This window comes from Sus scrofa, chromosome 15, assembly GCF_000003025.6.
Source record: "Sus scrofa isolate TJ Tabasco breed Duroc chromosome 15, Sscrofa11.1, whole genome shotgun sequence".
NCBI classification, from domain to species: domain Eukaryota; kingdom Metazoa; phylum Chordata; class Mammalia; order Artiodactyla; family Suidae; genus Sus; species Sus scrofa.
In genome coordinates this window covers 47,229,501-47,248,751 of record NC_010457.5, presented here as the reverse complement: position 1 = coordinate 47,248,751, position 19,251 = coordinate 47,229,501, and the positions used below count along the sequence as shown (strand labels likewise).

At 34.3% G+C, this 19,251-nt stretch overlaps 1 protein-coding gene across 1 annotated transcript in view; it reads right to left on the bottom strand.

Moving 5' to 3' along the window:
* The window catches only part of ADAM2 (ADAM metallopeptidase domain 2), a gene marked incomplete at its 5' end in the record, with an annotated part of 70,589 nt that overhangs the window by 29,564 nt on the left and 21,774 nt on the right, over positions 1 to 19,251 (bottom strand). The window contains 8 exon segments of the mRNA NM_213957.1: positions 511 to 616; positions 6,488 to 6,683; positions 6,796 to 6,894; positions 8,543 to 8,723; positions 11,856 to 11,992; positions 16,596 to 16,677; positions 17,700 to 17,866; positions 18,297 to 18,368. Of these exon segments, the coding sequence (NP_999122.1) occupies positions 511 to 616; positions 6,488 to 6,683; positions 6,796 to 6,894; positions 8,543 to 8,723; positions 11,856 to 11,992; positions 16,596 to 16,677; positions 17,700 to 17,866; positions 18,297 to 18,368 (1,040 nt within the window).

The following is a 19,251-nucleotide window of genomic DNA, read 5'->3' as shown; positions in this document are numbered from 1 at the left end:
ACCAGCCCAATGATGTTAGTTAAATTGATATACATATTTTACATATTAGAGAAGTGAGGCACACGACTAAAGTCACACAAGTAGGTTAGCATTGAGATTAGTATTTGAAACCACGATGTCTACTTATAGAGTACATGTTCTTAAATACAGTGCTTTACTTCCTGATAATAAAAATTCATGCATTTTAAATTAGATCACTGTAAAGAATGGTCATCCTTTGTAAAATTAAAGTGACAACATGCAAAATATAAATGATCAGTCCTTCTAAGTAATGGGTCATTAATGTACCTATATGTAAATTAAATGCTCTGTGGGATGGTACAAGAGATAGTGTGGATGTGTGGGAAAGATAAGTACAGACGTTCTGTATTTAAGACATTTATAATTTGATTAAATATAATCTTCATGATCAAGTGATATTTTGATTATACATAAAGTTAATTATCTCATGGTATTTTCAAATTTAAGGCAATAAATAAAGTATCTCAGATAGATTTTTTTAAAGCATACTTAGGATGACACCGTATGTATCCTGAAGCAGTTAAACCACAGGCCCCGGACTCATCGGTCTTAGAATTAAGATGTGTAAAACAGTCTTCAGTACCATAATTTGCACCTGAAAAAAAATGTGATTAGTCATATTCAACTTACATTAATTTAAAATAATTTGTGGGTACACAAAATTCTGAGAATGTTTAAAACATTGCACAAAATAAGAACATAATTCAAAACTGAAAATAAAATCTAGTTTTAAAATTATAAAAAAAACACTTCGATGAAATATCTGAAAATTGAAAGTACTCTTGTCTACTGTCCAAATAGATACCTTGGGATTAACTACTGTGTGTAATTTATCTCCTAATTTTTAGTAAATCTAGGAATATGTAAGTATATAAAAAACTTTTTCAAAAATAAACAAGTGACTTATTGGTCAATAATGTTTTGCATAAATATGTTTACAAGTCAAGTCATTAAAATAATATCTTATTTTTTTTAGTCCTAATTTCCTCAGACCAAAAAATCTAGAAGTCACAACTGGATATTTATTATCTGAACCACACACTTACGGTTTTTAATTCTCATAAGATCCAGTCTACCTAAAGAGCAGTTTATTATCATAACTCCATCAATTCTGCTGAATTAGAGGATTAATCCAGAAACCTTTGATAGGGAGATTTAACCATGAAGAAAAATGACACAACTAAGAGGAGCCCCAGCAGACCCATCAGGATCTCAGTTGAAGCTCCTAGAAGCAGTAATAAACTGAAAATAAGCAGTTGATTTTTGTCCCAGGAGTCATTTTCAAATCTGGTCATGGTGTGAGAAATCAAAATAATTTGAAATGATTATGGAGAGACAGATATAAACATAAATTTAAATTTTTAAAATCTGTATGACACAGTGTTTACATGACTGTTCCTAGATACTCAAGAACACTAAGCAGAATTATATGCAAGCCACTAAGACATATTATAATACAAATGGCAGAAAGTAAAGATAAGTATAGCATTCTAAAAGGCAGCAAAAGAAAAACATAGTTAATTATAAGGGAACCCCCATAAGGCTATAAGCTGATTTCTCTACAGAAACACTGCAGGCCTGAAGAGAGTGGCAAGTATATTCAAAGTTCTAAAAGAGAAAAATTTGCAGCCTAGAATATGCTACACAGCAAGATTATCATTTAAAATAGAAAGAAATAATTTCTCAAACAAATAAAAACTAAAAGAATACAGCAACACTAAACCCATTCTAAAAGAAATACTGAAAGATCTCCTCTAAAGAAGTAAGAAGATATAGGATGGAGGAAATCACAATTGGAAAGTAATCACTTAAAAGAGCCAGTAAACGGATATAAAAGGAAAAAAAAACCTGTTTGTAAAAGTGACAGGAAACAAAAGGAAGAGCAAAAGGATAAATATGAAGCTGTAAAAAAAGGACATCAAAATCATAAAATGTGGGGAAGTAGAGTAGGAAAATATAGACTCATTTTTTAAAGAATGTGTTTGAGCCTATCTGAAATATCAGGCTAAATCAAGCAGATACAGGAAGGTATTAACATACTTGAAAAATAGGGCAACCACAAATCAAAACCAAACAATACATTCACAGAAACTAAAAAGAAGAGGACAGAGGCACAGCCACAGCAATGCAAGATCTGAGCTGTGTCTGATGTACACCATAGCTCATGGCAATGCCGGATCCTTAACACACTGAGGCCAGGGATCAAACCTACATCTTCATGAATACTAGTTGGGTTTGTTACCATAGGCAAAATGGGAACTCCTCAGCAAAATTTATCCAACTGAATCTAAAAATACATTAAAAAAAAATCATACACCACAACCAAGTGGGATTCATTCCAAGTTCACAAGGATAGTTCGACTTAGGCAAATTCCATATTAACAAAAGAAAGGTCAAAAACCGCATGATCATCTCAATAGATGTAGAAAAAGCGTTTGACATAATCCAACATCTATTCATGATAAAAACTCTTACTAAAGTGCATATAGAGGGAACATATCAACATAATAAAAGCTGTTTATGACAAACCCACAGCCAATATAACCCACAACAGAGAAAAGCTGAAAGCCTCCTTCCCACTAAACTCTGAAACAAGACATAGTACTGGAATTCCTAGCCACAACAATCGAAAAAGAAATAAAGTGTATCCAAATTGGAAGAGAAGAGGTAAAACTGTCACAACCCACAGATGACATGGTGCTATATACAGAAAACCCTCAAGAATCCACACAAAAACTACTCAACCTGATTGATCAATGAATTCAGCAAAGTAGCAGGATACAAGATTAATATTCAGAAATCTGGAGTTCCCATCATGGCTCAGTGGAAACAAATCTGATGGATATCCATGAGGATGTGGGTTTGATCCCCAGCCTCACTCAGTGGATTAAGGATCTGGCTTTGTCATGAGCTGTGGTGTAGCTTGCAGATATGGCTCGGATCCTGCATTGCTGTGGCTCTAGTGTAGGCCTGCAGCTACAGCTCTGATTTGACCCCTAGCCTGGGAATCTCCATATGCTGTGGGTGTGGCCTAAAAAAAAAAAAAAAGACAAAAAAAAAAAAAAAGAAATTGGTTGCATTTCTGTATACCAACAATGACATATTAAAAAAGGAATATAAAAACACAATACCTTTAAAATCACACCCCTCAAAATTAAATACCTAGGAATAAACCTGAAGAAAGGAGGAGAAAGACTTATTTGTTGACAACTATAAAACATTAATCAAGGAAATTAAAGAAAATTTAAAGAAATGGAAAGATAACCAATGCTCCTGGATTGGAAGAATTAGTATCATTAAAATGGCCATACTTCTCAAAGCAAACTGCAGATTTAATGTGATCCCTATCAAATCACCTATGACATTGTTCATAGAACTTTAGAAAACAATCTATATGGAACCATAGAAGACCCAGAATTGCCAAAGCAATCCTGAGGGAAAAAAAAACCAAGCAGGGGGCATATCTCTCCCAGACTTCAGACAATATTATGAAGCTACAGTAATCAAGACAGTGTGGTACTCGTTAAAAAAAACAAAAACAAAAACATACATAGGGACCAATGGAACAGAATAGAGAGCCCAGAAATAAACCCAGACACCTATGGTCAATCATCAGCAAAGAAAGCAAGAATATAAATGGGGAAAAGACAGTCTCTTCAACAAGTGATGATGGGAAAACTGGAGAGTTTCATGTAAATCAGTGAAACTAGAACACATCCTTGCACCATGCACAAAAATAAACTCAAAATGTCTTAAAGACTTAAACATGAGCCATGACACCATAAAACTCCTAGAAGAGAACATAGGCAAAACATCAGCCATGCAAATGTTTTCTTAGGTCAGTCTCCCAAGGCAATAGAAATAAGAACAAAATTAAACCAGTAGGACCTAATCAAACTTAAAAGCTTTTGCACAGCCAAGGAAACCATAAACAAAATGAAAGACAATGTATAGAATGGGAGAAAATAGTTGCAAATGATGCAACCAACAAGGGCATAATCTCCAAAATATACAAACATCTCATACAACTCAAAAGCAAAAACAAAACAAAAAAAAAACCCAATTCAATTGAAAAATGGGAAGAAGACCTGAATAGATATTTCTCCAATGAAGACATATGGATGGACAATAGCCACATGAAAAAAATGCTCAACATCACTAATTATTATAGAAATGCAACTCAAACATATAATGATGTACTACCTCACACTGGTCAGAATGGCTATTATTAATAGGTCTACAAATAATAAATGCTAGAGAAGGTGTGGAGAAAAAGGAACCCTCCTGCACTGTTGGTGGGAATGTAAATTGGTACAACCACTGTGGAAAACAGTACAGAGCATCTCAGAAAACCAAATATAGAACTTTCTTATGATCCAGCAATCCCACTCTTAGGCATATATCTGGACAAAACTTTTATTCAAAAAGATACATGCACCCCTATGTTGACTGCAGCACTGTTCACAGTAGCCAAAACATGGAAATAACCTAACTGTCCATGACAGATGACATTTGAAAGATAGATGAATGGGTTAAGAAGATGTGGTACATATACATAATGAAATACTACTCAGCCATATAAAAGAATAATGGCATTTGCAGCAACATAGGTAGAACTAGAGATTCTCATACTAAGTGAAGTAAGTCAGAAAGAGAAAGACAAATACTATATAACATTTATGAATCTAAAATATGGCACAGATGAACCTATCTATGGGATGGAGATGGAGATGGAAAGCAGACTCATGGTTGCCAAGGGGAAGGAAGACTTGGAGTCTGGGGTTAGTAAATGCAAACTACTACATTTAAAATAGGTAAGTAATGAGGTCCTGCTGTATTACAGGAAACTATATTCAATCAATTGTAATAGATCATGATAGATGATGATATGAGAAAAAGAATGTATAAAATGTATAAAACTGGGTCATTTTGCTGTACAGCAGAATTTGACAGAACACTTTAAATCAAGTATAATAAAGAAATTAAAAAAAACCCAAACCAAATACTTGACTTGGACCAATTCTTAATTTTTCTGAGTGCTACATCATGTTGGAATGATCAACATACATACATGTTGACTAATATACATAGTCAAATTTTAAAATTTTTAATTTCTTTGGTTATCACTTCCCCTTGCTTAATTTTCTTTCGCCAGCTTTGGTCTTCCTTTTTCAGACATCATTCACAACCAATTCTTACAGAGATGACTTTGGAAAGTAGACTATATGAGCTCATATATACATTTTCATATACTTTTCTTTTTTGTATTTATCTTTTTAGTACTGAGATGAATTTCTTAATTCTATCTGCCAACTTAAACAGAAGTTTTACCTATCAGTTTTTTAACCAATATGTTAATTTATTTTTAAACTTTAGCCAGTATTCTTTTCAAGTTCTTCTTTTCCTTCCTCCCTCCCTTCTTTCTGCCCTCTCTCTCTCTCTCTCTCCCCATATGCAGAAATTACAGTAGACATTGCTACCTGTTCTAACTAAGAGAAAGTTGACCCGCCTGGCTATTTGTATGAATATCCTAAATACCTAAATACTTTTTCTTTCAGTTGCTCTTGATTCTTAGGATATAGCCATGAAATACTATCACCATTGTTGTTTTCATCTTATTCAGCAAATGATTTCCATGTATATTTTGTACCCTTGTTTTTCTTTTATTTTCAGCCTCAGTACCCATCATCTTTCAGTGATTTAATAGTTCCAGGATTTTCATGAGTCCTTGTTTGGATTTTTATGTCATCCTTGTAGCCCCCTGGTGTGAATCTGTGTATATGTCTCTGTGTGTCTGCATGGGTGGTATAAATTGTATTCATATGCCAGCTTATATTTATGACCCTTTTAATGTCTATAGCCATATGTATTTATTCTATATTTACTATGAAAATTGTGGATCTGGAGTGAGAGAGAAAAGTATAGATTTAATTTGGTCTGCTTTCTTCCTCCTTAAATTCAGATCCCATATACTTCTGAGTCTTTCTCTTCATTATTTAGTGGAAATACTTCAGAATTTTAGTCCCAGGCAATATGATGGTTTTTTTTTTTCTTATGGTATTCCCCTTCTCTTTCTATAATTATTTAAAATAATTTATAATTGGAGTTCTCATCATGGCTCAGTGGTTAACAAACCTGACTAGTATCCATGAGGATGCAGGTTCAATCCCTGGCTTCGCTCAGTAGGTTAAGGATCCGGCATTGCCATGAGCAATGTGTAGCTTGCAGACGCTGCTTGGATCCCGCGTTGCTGTGGCTGTGGTGTAGGCTGGTGGCTGCGGCTCCAATTTGACTCCTAGCCTGGGAATCTTCACAAGCTGTGGGTGCAGCCCCCAAAAGACAAAAGACCAAAAAAAAATTTATACTAAAAATCACATTATTAAAATATCACAATTATACATCAATATCTATTTTTTTATGGTGCCCAGAAAAATACATGTATAGGAAATCAAATTATAAGAAATACCGTCACCAAATGTTTCAGAACATTGTTTCATCCCACTTATGCATTTTCCTTGCACACAGAGCCATTGATTATCTGAACATGGATGCCCATCCTGGACATAAAGGTCTTCTTGACATGCTGCAGAAGAACCATTGCAATATTCAAGGAGATCGCATTCATCCAAGGTAAGCCTACATGTTTGTCCTTTTGCCATAAACTGGTGGGGTGAGGTAAAAGATATTGAATAAAGCAGAGTATGAACATGTAAACATCATAAAAATAACAACTTTACTAAGGTAGGTAATTCAAAATTTTGAAAAGGCTCTTACAGAACAGGAATCACAGCACGGCCCAGTGGCACAGGCAGAGCCAGCTGAGAGTGTACAGGTGGCCTGGTTACAGCATGCGTTTGGCTGAGCAGCACAATTCTGAAAGGAAAATCACAGGCTCTAAAGTGTCTTCTGACTTTTATTTACATTAAATAGCTATTTTAATGGGGACCACAGATTATAGTATACTTATAATATACATATAATATAATATATATAGACAGATGCTTCACTTGGGTGCTGGCTAGCAGAAGAAAATAAAGCCACATAATCATTCATTTATTTACCAGGTGTTTATTGGTCACCTAATATATGAGACCGAGTGCTCTTTATGTCCTATAGTATATTTGGACTACACTGGTAGCAGGAAAGCCCTGCTGTCCACCAAGGCCAGGATATTGCGATCTCTGGCCCCTATAGACAAATAGTTTAACACAAGATAAAAAGAAGTTACCATTTCAAGGGTGCATGATTTGTTACTAGTTCTTAGTCAACTTTCATGAATCTTTATGGGATATTCAAAGTTTACTTACCCTTCTCTAAAGATAAAGAGCTATAAAATGATATTTTTGAACATGACTGAAATGATCACCTTTATATCACTCATTGATACCTTATTATGCCTGTTTTATTCATCTCTGCCTGGTGATTCTGAATTTTAAAATTCCATTATTGGGATTAATAAAAGCAACTGGTAAGAAAGGAGAAGGCTGCAGAGACAGAACTCATACATACACACCCCCACACACTCACATTTCTTAAATACCCAGGGATCTGAAATAGGGTTAATTGGGCAAAAAATTTCAATAAGATAACAATAAAATAATTATGGATTTTAGTAGTTTTAATATGAATTATCACATGATACTGCTTAAGGCACACTACCTTCTCAGTGTTTTCCAGACTATTCTACCTAATCAATGCCATTGTTTTACTGTCTTGAGATTCCAGAGGGTGAAGTTCCATCACGGGGGTTTGGACCTCGCGTGACTTTTAATAGAACTAAGATACACTACTGTCTGTTGTTATTAGAACTTCTCAAGGTGTTTCAATTCAAACCCCAAAAAGCAAAAGCAAGTGAGTTCTGGGGAATGATTCCCTTAGCACATCACCCAGTGAGGTATCTAAGAACACCTTTTCATTTGGGGAAGGTTTACATGAATGATCATAGTCAGCAATTGCAGTAGGGAACACTGAACACTACTCATGACTTCTTGGTTCTCTTGAGGTTACTATGAGTCTCACAAACTCTCCTTCATTGCCTTCCCTTTATCTCGACTCTTTCCACCTGGCTTCAACCCAACAGCTTGATCTAAGAATTCTGTAGGCTAGAAAAACCAGCTTTTAATGCTGACCTGGAATTGAAATATTCGAAGCCACCAATGTGTCTCAAATATGTTTTTTGTCCAGTTGTGAAAGTTTCATCTCTATCTTTCTGAATGACAGAGGATCCTAAGAGGAAATGCTAAGGGAGAATATGCTCAAGAAAGGAACTGTAAGCCTAGATCAACACAGCTACAGCAGTAAGACCTTGAAAAGCACCAGTGTGAATAACGTACAAGTTGTTAAATTCATATACTGATATATAGCTGCATTCATCGTTTAATATAATCCCAATATGCATTCTTAAGGTCTTTGTTGAAAAGCAAGTTTGATAAATAAGGGAAAATGGCAACATGATACTATAATAATTAGTTAATAATTTTTGGTATAATTCTGGTATATAGTTTTCTAAATTAGTACCAACCTCCGGGGTCCCACAGTCACATTCCTCTCCTTCTTCGACTTCTCCATTCCCACAAACTGCACTTTTGTATGATGGATCTACACGTGGCTGGTTTTGCAGACACTGGGACTTGGACTTGGCAGTGAAATGTGCAAAATCTTCCATGCTGCAGTTACTAAAGAACTTCACACCACTGGAATGACTAAAAATACATCAAACTTCAAATTTTTATATAACCGTTGCTTCCATAAATTGCCTAGTCTCAGAATAAAAGTCTGCCTAATTTAATGATAGGTATAGCTAATATAAAGTTACTAAATTTTAAGGTGAGTACTTTGGGTTATTACAGGAAATGGTTATTCATGTGAGAACCATGAAAAAATTAGGGTATTTTGGACAAACTACCAATTTTGTTAATTTTTGTGGTTGCATCCCAGCTGAACATACTCTTTTTAATTATGTTACATAATTATACAATTATAATATAATACATATTAAATTGTATATATTATACAATCTATTATATATAATAGATTCATTATTACATTACCAACAGTTTAGATGATTTCTATCTAAATATCAGAAAACAAAAGGAGAAAAATTGATAGAACTTTAATATTACTAAGAACCAGGAAACGCATGATATGTTTACCATGTGTGAACTGACTTATAGAGGAAACAATTTCTGATACTGAAATTAATGTTGTCATTAGAAAGAAAATATCAATCATAATTTTATCCAACTGGACAATTTACAGCTTGAATCCTTGCACAGATTTGCTGGATATTCTTGTTTTTTCTCCATTCTCCCATTTTTCCTTGATACAGAGCCTCTGATTTTCAGTTGACCATGTGACTTCTTGTGTAATACCTACATGTCTTAGCCTTTTTTGAAGCTAAGAGCAGACCATTGGTCTTAAAATGAAACCGTAAATTTAAGTTATACGAAGTCAAGTTTACAAACATGCTTTTATGTGCCTCTTTATTCTACCAGCAAGAGGCCTCAGCTTCCGACCACTGTATAGAAAGTTCCTTGACTAACTCATGATGTGGCATCTGCCTTCAGCTGTAGCAATTGTACAGAGAAATTTGCAAACTCTTTGATTATTTAATCTTGAAAGGCACACACTGTCATTCGTACCATGGTCTGTTTGCTGAAATCAAGTCACCAAATCCATCCCACACTCAAGAGAAGGGAAACTAAATTCTACCTCTTGAAGGGAGTTGAATCAACAATTACAGATGTATTTGAAAATCATCACTCTTTTACTTTCATTTTACTTAAAATTAAAAAAAAAGTTATACTCTGTTCTAGCTCCATGTAGTTTTTTGAAACATTTTTGTCCTCAGTCATTATTTCTAAGGCTTAGATATATTGCTACCTTCGAATGTGTCGAAAAAGCCCAACTTTATAATGACCGCTTTATTATCTAAAGAAACAAAGTTCCTAATTAAAATGTCAAAGTTGAATTTCTGAAACAAATGGGGTAGCACATCAAACTCACTGGGTACATAGACTGTATAAATCACAGACCCCTGACTGTGAGTCCTCAGAAAAATGGCAGCCTTTTGTGAAAAAAAAAAAAAATAGTGTGGGACCTGTATTTTCTGTGGATTATAAAAACAAAATAACATGTTAAACTCTTTAGGTATTATTATTTAATAAGTCATATTTTAAGGTCAGAATTGAGTACACCTGCCTCAGAAAGGCGTATGTCCTATTTTGCTTAGGACTCACTCAGTTCAGGAGTTCCTATTGTAGCTCAGTGTGTTATGAACCAGACATAATGTCCATGGGGATGTGAGTTCAATCCCTGGCCTCCCTCAGTGGGTCAAGGGTCTGTCTGGCACAACTCATGGTGTAGGTCACAGATGTGGCTCAGATCTGGTATTGCCATGGCTGTGGCGTAGGCCTCAGCTGCAGCTCTAATTTGACCCCTGGGAACTTCCATATGCTGCAGATATGGCCATTAAAAAAAAAAAGGACTCAGTCTTGCATAAAATCACTGAAAGTGTAGTGTCAAAAACCATTAAAAATGAATAATTCTAGAAGATGTTTCCCATCAATTTAAGGCTAGCAATGAATCATTTTTGAATATGCCTTGTTGATTCAGAATCTCCTTTAAATATAGCAGATTTTCATATCATTTTTTTCCACTCAGTAATGAATAAAACATCTGTGTTCTCCAAAATTTTAGAATCATGCAATCATATTCAAATGATTCAGTGTATTTAAAATATGACTAATAAGCATTTTTTGCAAGACTTTAATTTGTGAAACTACGCTTTAAAAAAAATGTTTCTATAGGAGTTCCCTTGCGGCTCAGTGGGTTAAGGATCCAGCATTGTCACTACTGTGGCTTTGATTATAACTGTGGTCTGGGTTCGATCCCTGGCCCAGGAATTTTCTCATGCCAGTGCAGCCAAAAAAAAAAAAAAAATGTTTCCACAGGCGAATGGAGTCTACATGTGTATTAATAATTCCACCAATCTTATACAGGCCATAAACTTATATTTTTAAGTAGAATTTCTATTTTTTCATTTCTACATAAGAATCAAAATTATGTTAAAAAATTAATAGAAGAAGTTCCAACACTCATTAATGTTGTAGATTAAGTTGTTTGTTGATTAAGTTGTTTTGGGCAACAAATTGGAAAGTGAAAAAAGGCAAAATTTTAGAGATAATACAGAAATTAAACAGACTATTAAGTAAAATTAAATAAATTGGACATACAGTCCAAACAAAGGAATAGGAGGTTGGCTCCAATCACTGACTGGTCAACGGTTTTTGTAAATCTTCTATTTGGTCCTAATTCTATAATATCTCATAGCATATTCTAAGAATAATGAGGACCATAGAAAAAAATTCATAGGCCTTTGAGGCATGGTAACTACTGCAAAAGGCATTCTCTAGTGACAAATAAAAAGGTGACTCTCTGAAATCAGTAGATGCCAAAGTTTCAGGTTTAGCCAGAGTAGAATGAAGATTTATGCAGAAAGGCCACACTAATAAAGCATTCTTGTATAATGATCACATGCCTGCATTTGAATTGTCATATCACTCATTAAACTACAAAATCATGCAAGTAACATAGTCATAAATGTACAGTTTGATCATATATGAGATATCAAGTTTGATATTAGATTAGAAGAAATATTGAGATAGACAACAGGGACACTGGAATCCATATTTTGATCTCAGGTCATTGGCTATAGTTTATATTCAACCGTTAGCAATTACTTTAATAGGAACTAAAGTAGACTTTCATAAACTAAATAAACTTATTTTCATATAAACTATATTTCTAAAACATATAAAAGTAAAGCATCTTACATTGCTTCTGGATTCATTATGCAGACATTTCCTGGGCAATGGCATTTGTTAATGTCATCATAAGCTATTCCCATACTAAGGCTTAGTAACTGAGCCATAGTAACAGCAAGTGATTCCAGAGTTATGGTTTTGGGATGCTGGGAAAAAATACACACACATATACACATTTTAGGCGGTAATTTATTTACCTGTAGTATAATGTAATTATTAAAAATAGTCACACAATAAAATGCAAGAGATATCTGATAACCACAGAAGTGCCAGCCATGGTAGTCTAGTATATTACGGGTACCATGATCAATATAAGGAAAATAGGAAAAGTGAAATCTGAAATTTTAGCCAAATATAAATAAATGGTTCATTTGGTGGCATCAGGCCAAGAAAATATTTGTCCCAATCATTTAATTGTATATAACAACAGTTATAGCCATGTTTGCACTCACAAAGAAAATCTCTAAAGACACACACATGTACACATACAGTGTCAAATTATTAACAGTTTGTGTTACTTTATAATTTAATTATTTGGAGGTAGGGTATTATAGGAGTACTTCATGTATTTGAAAAAAATCATAAATTAGCTCATTGAACTAATTGATATTATGGTCATAATGACTCATCAGCCATTTTTCTCATAAGAATGTTGACTTTCCACAATTGTTCAAACTTTATTTTCATAAATAAAATGCCTTTATACTTTTTAATCAATGTAAGATATGTATTCTTATGTGCCAATTACTAGACTGAGAAATTCACTGACAAATAAGTATTGAGGCTCCCTTTGTTGTGTAACATGTGATTATTTTCTACAAATGTGCCTTGTGTGTATATTTTGTAGTCTCTGATTTTAGGAATCAAGATTCTACATAAAGCTTTCAAACAAAGGTTATCAATAATGTTAAAATTTTCTAAATTTTTGGTCTGAGAAATTGACTATTTAGGTATGATTATTCCTGCTACTAGCTCTTTCAGTATTTGCTTTGTATTTTTTTTTTTTTTTGTCTTTTTGCCTATTTTCTAGGGCCACACCTGCAGCATATGGAGGTTCCCAGGCTGGGGGTCGAATTGGAGCTGTAGCCACTAGCCTATACCAGACCCACAGGAACGTGGGATCTGAGCTGCATCTGCAACCTATACCACAGCTCATGGCAACACCGGATCCCTAACCCACTGAGTGAGGCCAGGGACCCGAAACCTCAACCTCATGGTTCTTAATCAGATTTTTAACCACTGAGCCACGAAGGGAATACCTGCTTTGTATATTTTATAGGTATTGGCTGTGTATATATGAGTTCAGTTTCATCCTAAACAATGAATCACATAAAATTCATATTTACTTTACTTGAAGAACATTTTGCTGTTTTTTATTAATATTGATACATCAATTTTCCTTTGGTAATTATATTAATAAGTTCACAAATAACAATTGCTGGAGGGGTTGTGGAGAAAAGGGAATGTAAGCTGGTACAACCACTATGGAGAACAGCATGGAGGTACCCTAGAAATCTATACATAGAACTACCATATGACCCAGCAGTCCCACTCTTGGGTATATACCCAGACAAAACTCTCCTTAAAAAAGATACATGCACCCGCATGTTCATTGCAGCACTATTCACAATAGCCAAGACATGGAAACAACCCAAATGTCCATCAAGAGATGATTTGATTAGGAAGATATGGTATATATACACAATGGAATACTACTCAGCCATAAAAAAGAATGACATAATGCCATTTGCAGCAACATGGATGGAACTATTCTGTTCTTTTTCTGATTCATAGGGTTGAAATTTCTGTGGCACTACACATGGGTTTGAAACTTAAAAAGAGGAAGCAACCTAATAATATTTATTTATTTATGCTTTTTAGGGCTGCATCTGCAGCATATGGAAGTTCCCAGGCTAGGGGTTGAATGGGAGCTACAGCTGCCAGCCTATGCCACAGCCATGGCAACACCGAATCCTTAACCCAATGAGCAGGACCAAATAACATCCTCATGGATACTAGTCTGGTTCATTACCACTGAGCTACAATGGGAACTCCCCACGGTATGCTTTCATGTCATTTTTATCTCTCCCTTAATCATCTCCACACTATCCTAGAACAAGAGTTCTGGTTTAGTACTGATACATCTTTCTTTGCCTTCCCACCTCAAGCCTAGTTCAGTTCCAGGTATTTTCATCTTAAGATAACAGTAAAATTTAGCAATATTTATTCACTTTAGTTTTCATAATCTTTGTAGCTTTTCATAAATATAAGTAATTTCTACAAATATGTTTTGATAATTAGTCTTCTGTTTGGAAAATCTTTTGAGGGCTATGTGCCCAAGAGTATTTTTATTGTCCCTCATTGAACAGATTTTGGTTTTTTAAATATGAATTGAGACTTCAAAGTACTTTTACTTCCATGTTTTAAGATAAAGTCTTTTTTGCATCCAATGTGCCTTTTCTGACTATGAAACATCTTCACTGTTATATGTTATTCTTCTTTTTAGAAATGTAGATTTTTTTCTTTGATTTTTAAAATTTCATTGTTGGTAAGCATTTTTCTCTCTTCTTTGTTGGCTTTCCAGGTGTCCCTTTTCATCATACCATCCATTTTCCTATCCTCCTGCCAGCTGTTTCAATGTAAGGGGTCCTGGGGGACTCCCAGGGCTTTTCCTGGCACAGGTACCTTGTTGATCTGATTGTGGCTGGGGACAGTATTCTGTGAATATCACTCTGAAATTATCTCCGTTTTTTTCTTTGAAAGTATTCTTATGACTTGAAAATTTTCATCTCCCATTACTTCACTCATCCATCTCTCTTAACTTTGATTTTCTTATAACTTTAATGATGTCTCCTGAGAGCGGTCCTAATTCTGATTTCTCAATTTGACAATTTACCTCCCTATGTATCAATCAGACCCCTCATGCAGTTTATTATAATTATTATGTTGTTCAGATCTAATGTTTCTAATGGCTCCTTTTCTGGGATATTGTCTGCTTTGTTTGGTTTGAAATTCTTGGTCCACCAAGTACTAATAGCTCCACTTCCAGTGGTATATGTTGTGTACTGTGTTTTCTTCTGAGAAAGTTTAATACTCAGGATCTGTATAGTCCATCAACTGAGGTCAACAGATACTGTATCTGGTAATAATGGAGTGCATAAAACCCTTGAGGCTGGGAACTAGTTTGTGTCTGTCTCTGTGAGTCAACTTGCCTTAGGGCAGGTGAGTGGATGAATCCAAGGGCAAAGGGCTACCAACATCAAAAATCTCCTGCTGGAGTTCCAGCTGTGGTGCAATGGGATCCATGGTGTCTTGGGAGTGCTGGGACACAGGTTGGATCCCCTGCCTGGCACATTGGTTAAGGATCCAGCGTTGCTGCAGTTGTAGCTTAGGTAGCAACTTTGGCTCAGATCTGATCCCTGGCCCAGGAACTCCATATGCTGCAGGGTGGCCAAAAAAAAAAAAAAAAAAAAAAAAAATCTCCTGCTGATTATACTGACTTGCTTCTACTCATCCTAAGAGTACTTGGGTTGTACTTTCACCTATAAATTTTTAGGAAGAAGCAGCATGGAAAAGATAGGGTTCCTAAATTTTATTCCACAGTCCTTGGGGATTAGGTTAGGAAGGTAGTGGATGTTTAAACATCAGAAGGCAATGCTTCAACTGTTTTCTTCAACATCTCATTCATGTGAACATCAGTCACTGCTAATATTTCCAGTCAAAGGTTAGGTAATGATTATCCCAGTGGAGTGTGGAGAATAAGAAAGAGGAATATTAGAAAAGTTCTTCAATTGCTCCTTTCAAGTAATCAGTGATCAAGTAATTTCAAGATGTTCCTTTCCCTCTGCCATGCCTATTGTTTCCACACTTTCCAGGAAACAATATTTCCTTCTGCTTGGTAACTTGTCTGCTCCATATGAAAGTCTTCTGATTTTTCCATGTGGCAGGTGACTAGGTATATCAGCCCAATTCTAGCTTCTGAGACGAGGTAATGATTTGCCCATAAAGATAAGCCATGTTTTCTAAACCACGATCTATGAATTTTAAAGAGGAAACTTGTCTGCATGTCATTGATTCATCTCTTTATATCTCCACTTAGCTTCACTTCACTTATTCACTGAAATGAGTACTATGCACACAAATTCTGGATTACTTTGCACAAACACACACAAAAATCTTTTCAAAGGCAAATTTTATACATCATGATAACCAAAGCATTATGAAATAGTGGCAAAAATGTACCAATTTTAAGCATACCAAGATTTTCTACTAAGATAAAAGTGCCAATTAGTGCATTTGATTCTTATTCTTCACCTAGGCCCCATGAAGAATTTTAAGGCAACTGATAAATAGTTTTGAAAGTTTTATTTTAACCTGGTTCATAATTAAGTTAGCTCCATAATGAAGAAAACGTTCAAAACCTAAGTGTGAAATTAAAATTAATTAATAATTAAATATTGGTATAGAAAAAATTTATGAAGATTTTGTAAGACTACAAGATAGATCACTCACTACCTTAACTTTCTAAAAGAGTATAATTTGGAGGAAAACTGTAAAAATTTCATCTGTATTAAGTTAAATGAGGACATAGAGTTCAAACATTTCTGTCAGCAACAGGGACAAAGATCCCTAGACTCATTATGCAAATGTTAGTATACTTAGCCATAATAAAGTCAGGAAATAATTGTATATGAATTTAAATAGCACTCTATTTATATAACATAGCAAGCAAATTAAATCATACCATACCAGAACAATACCTCCTCCATATTGCTTATCACATATCTTTCCTTGAAAGGTTGCACCAACAAAATTTGGTTTTTCTCTGTAACTTAAGTTAAAAAAAAAAGGCATAATCATATCATTTGGTAAAATTTAGCACAATTAATATAAAATTCACTTAATATATTTTTATTTTGCATTTTTATATGGCACATTCATAAATATTTCCACTTAACTTTAGGAGGGCAAACCATAGAAAGTACAAATGTGTCTGCTTGTTTTGAAAATAGTAAAATAGATTTAAAAATCAAGTAAATAATAGAAAGTATATTATCATATGGATTTTTTCAAAAATAATTAAGATTCTTTTTTATGTTTTTTTTAATAAATTACACTAATTCCTATAATTTAAAAATAATAAAAATAAATAAAATTCCTTAAAATTAGAAAGCTAAAGCAATGCAGTTGATAAATGGGCAGAGTAACCTTATGGGCTAGAGTTTCTCCTAATCAGATAGAATCAGCCTGCCAGAGCCATGCAAAAGCATGCATATTAGTAGGACAAAAATAATTCAAAAGATTATAGCTTTATAATTATATGTATAATTGTTATATAATATGATTTGAAGATTGATAAGAGAAAAACCAGATTCTTACATAGAGAGGGAGGTTTATTTTTAAAAGTGCAGCACACTGCAAATACAGTATGTCAGAGATATTAAAATGTGCAATAGTGTTTCCATTTTCTTATTACTTTTGTTTTTATTTTATGGAAATAAAGCATAAAAAGAAGGCCAAATTACTACACTCATAGAATTTGGGTCTATTTCTTCAGATACATATAGTCAGTATTTTATGTATAGTTGGGCACACTTAAGGATATGTTATATACGCTAAGAAAATATGATAAGATTGAAGTGAGTTTTAACCACAAGTGACTAAATAGAATAACTGATATCAATAATTCTGCTCTAAAACTTGCCATAGAAAAATAACATTCAGATGATGTTGTATATAAAAAAGAGGCACAAGATTTTTTTTTTTCCCTAGGAGCAAGTCAACTGTCAGAAATTGGGTCAAACTACATTTGCTTTCTAGGTATAAGATTCAGTAATGCCAAAATATACTTACACAAGTAAATATGCCACATCATGTGGACGCAAAACAAGATAAGATCGTTTCCATTTTAAAAATCTGTGTAATAATTCATTAGCATCTCCAGTTACTGTAATTTTATTTTCATCTATCCAAAGTTCTAATGAAGATAGGATTATTGTGATATTAAATGAAGTAAAAATCTAAAATTGAAGAAATAAAGAAAATAAGTTCAGACTACGTGGTTTAAATATATTTGGGAATTTATCTGCAAAAATAAATAGTATACCGGTGACAAATATTAAAAACCTGAACCGTAAATCTGGATTGGATCTTATAAATTCTATTAGCAAATAATAAATAACACTAATAAGGCAAATAATAATTTAACATTTGATATGCTTAAACTTGAGCCAGTCCAATGTCAAGTGTTTTATTTAGTTTAATCTTTACAAAACCCTATTTAGGTATTTACAGTTATTATTACTCCAAGTAAACTGAAGTATAAAATGGTTGTATATTTGCCCTATTTCACCCAATCCGTGTATTCAGGCAGGGTCATAAAAAAAAAAAGTCTGAGAATTGTTTAAGTAGCATAAACAAATGCAAAAAAGCTAAAAAGCAAACACTTACAGCATTGGTCAATCCAATCAACTGGAAGATTTTTTGAGTGACAACAGCTGTATCAGAACCCATATGATTATACTGAAAAAGATAATTGCCTTTTAGATCTAAATATATATTAACGTTTAATGATCGTTATTTTATTTAAACTTAAAAATGTGAGTTAAGAAATCATTTAAGGAATTCCTGTTGTGGCTCAGTGGGTTAAGAATCTGACTGGTGTCCATGAGGATGTGGGTTTGATCCCTGGCCTCTCTCAGTTGGTTAAGGATCCAGTGCTACTACAAACTGTGGCAAAGGTTGCAGATAAGGCTCGGATCTGGTGTTACTGTGGCTGTGGTGTAGGCCTGCAGCTGCAGCTTTGATTGGACCCTTACCCTGGGAACCTCCATATGCTGCAGGTGCAGCCATAAAAAGCAAAAACAAAAACAAACAAAAAAACAAAAACAAAAAAAAAATCTGAACTGAGAAGACCCAAAGAGCATTTTGAAGGCTCTGAGAACTTTTGTCACTGAATGCAACCACATAACTTGGTCAAGACTTGTGTGCACACGAAGGGGTGTGAGTGACTAAATCAAAGATTTAAGTAGAATCCAGAGATGCACAACATAATAGCCAAAATGTTCAGAAAGCAACTGAAATCATTTCCCACACCAAGAACCAGGAACATCACAACTGGAGTGAGAAAAGGCAGTCAATACATGACAACACCAAGGTACATGGTTGGTTAGAGTTATCTGACAAAGATTTTAAAAGTAATCTTTGTAAAGTTATGACAACAGTTAATTAAAAATATCCTTCATGGGAAGTGAATTCAGTAAAATGGAGAACTAGAAAACTCCAAGCCCTGACTTCTCTCAGGAAACATCAAAAGACAACCAGAAACTGGCTGAAATAACCTCATTGGAGCCTTCTGAAAACCTCTGGAAAACATTCAAGGGACTACAGCAACCAGACAAATATC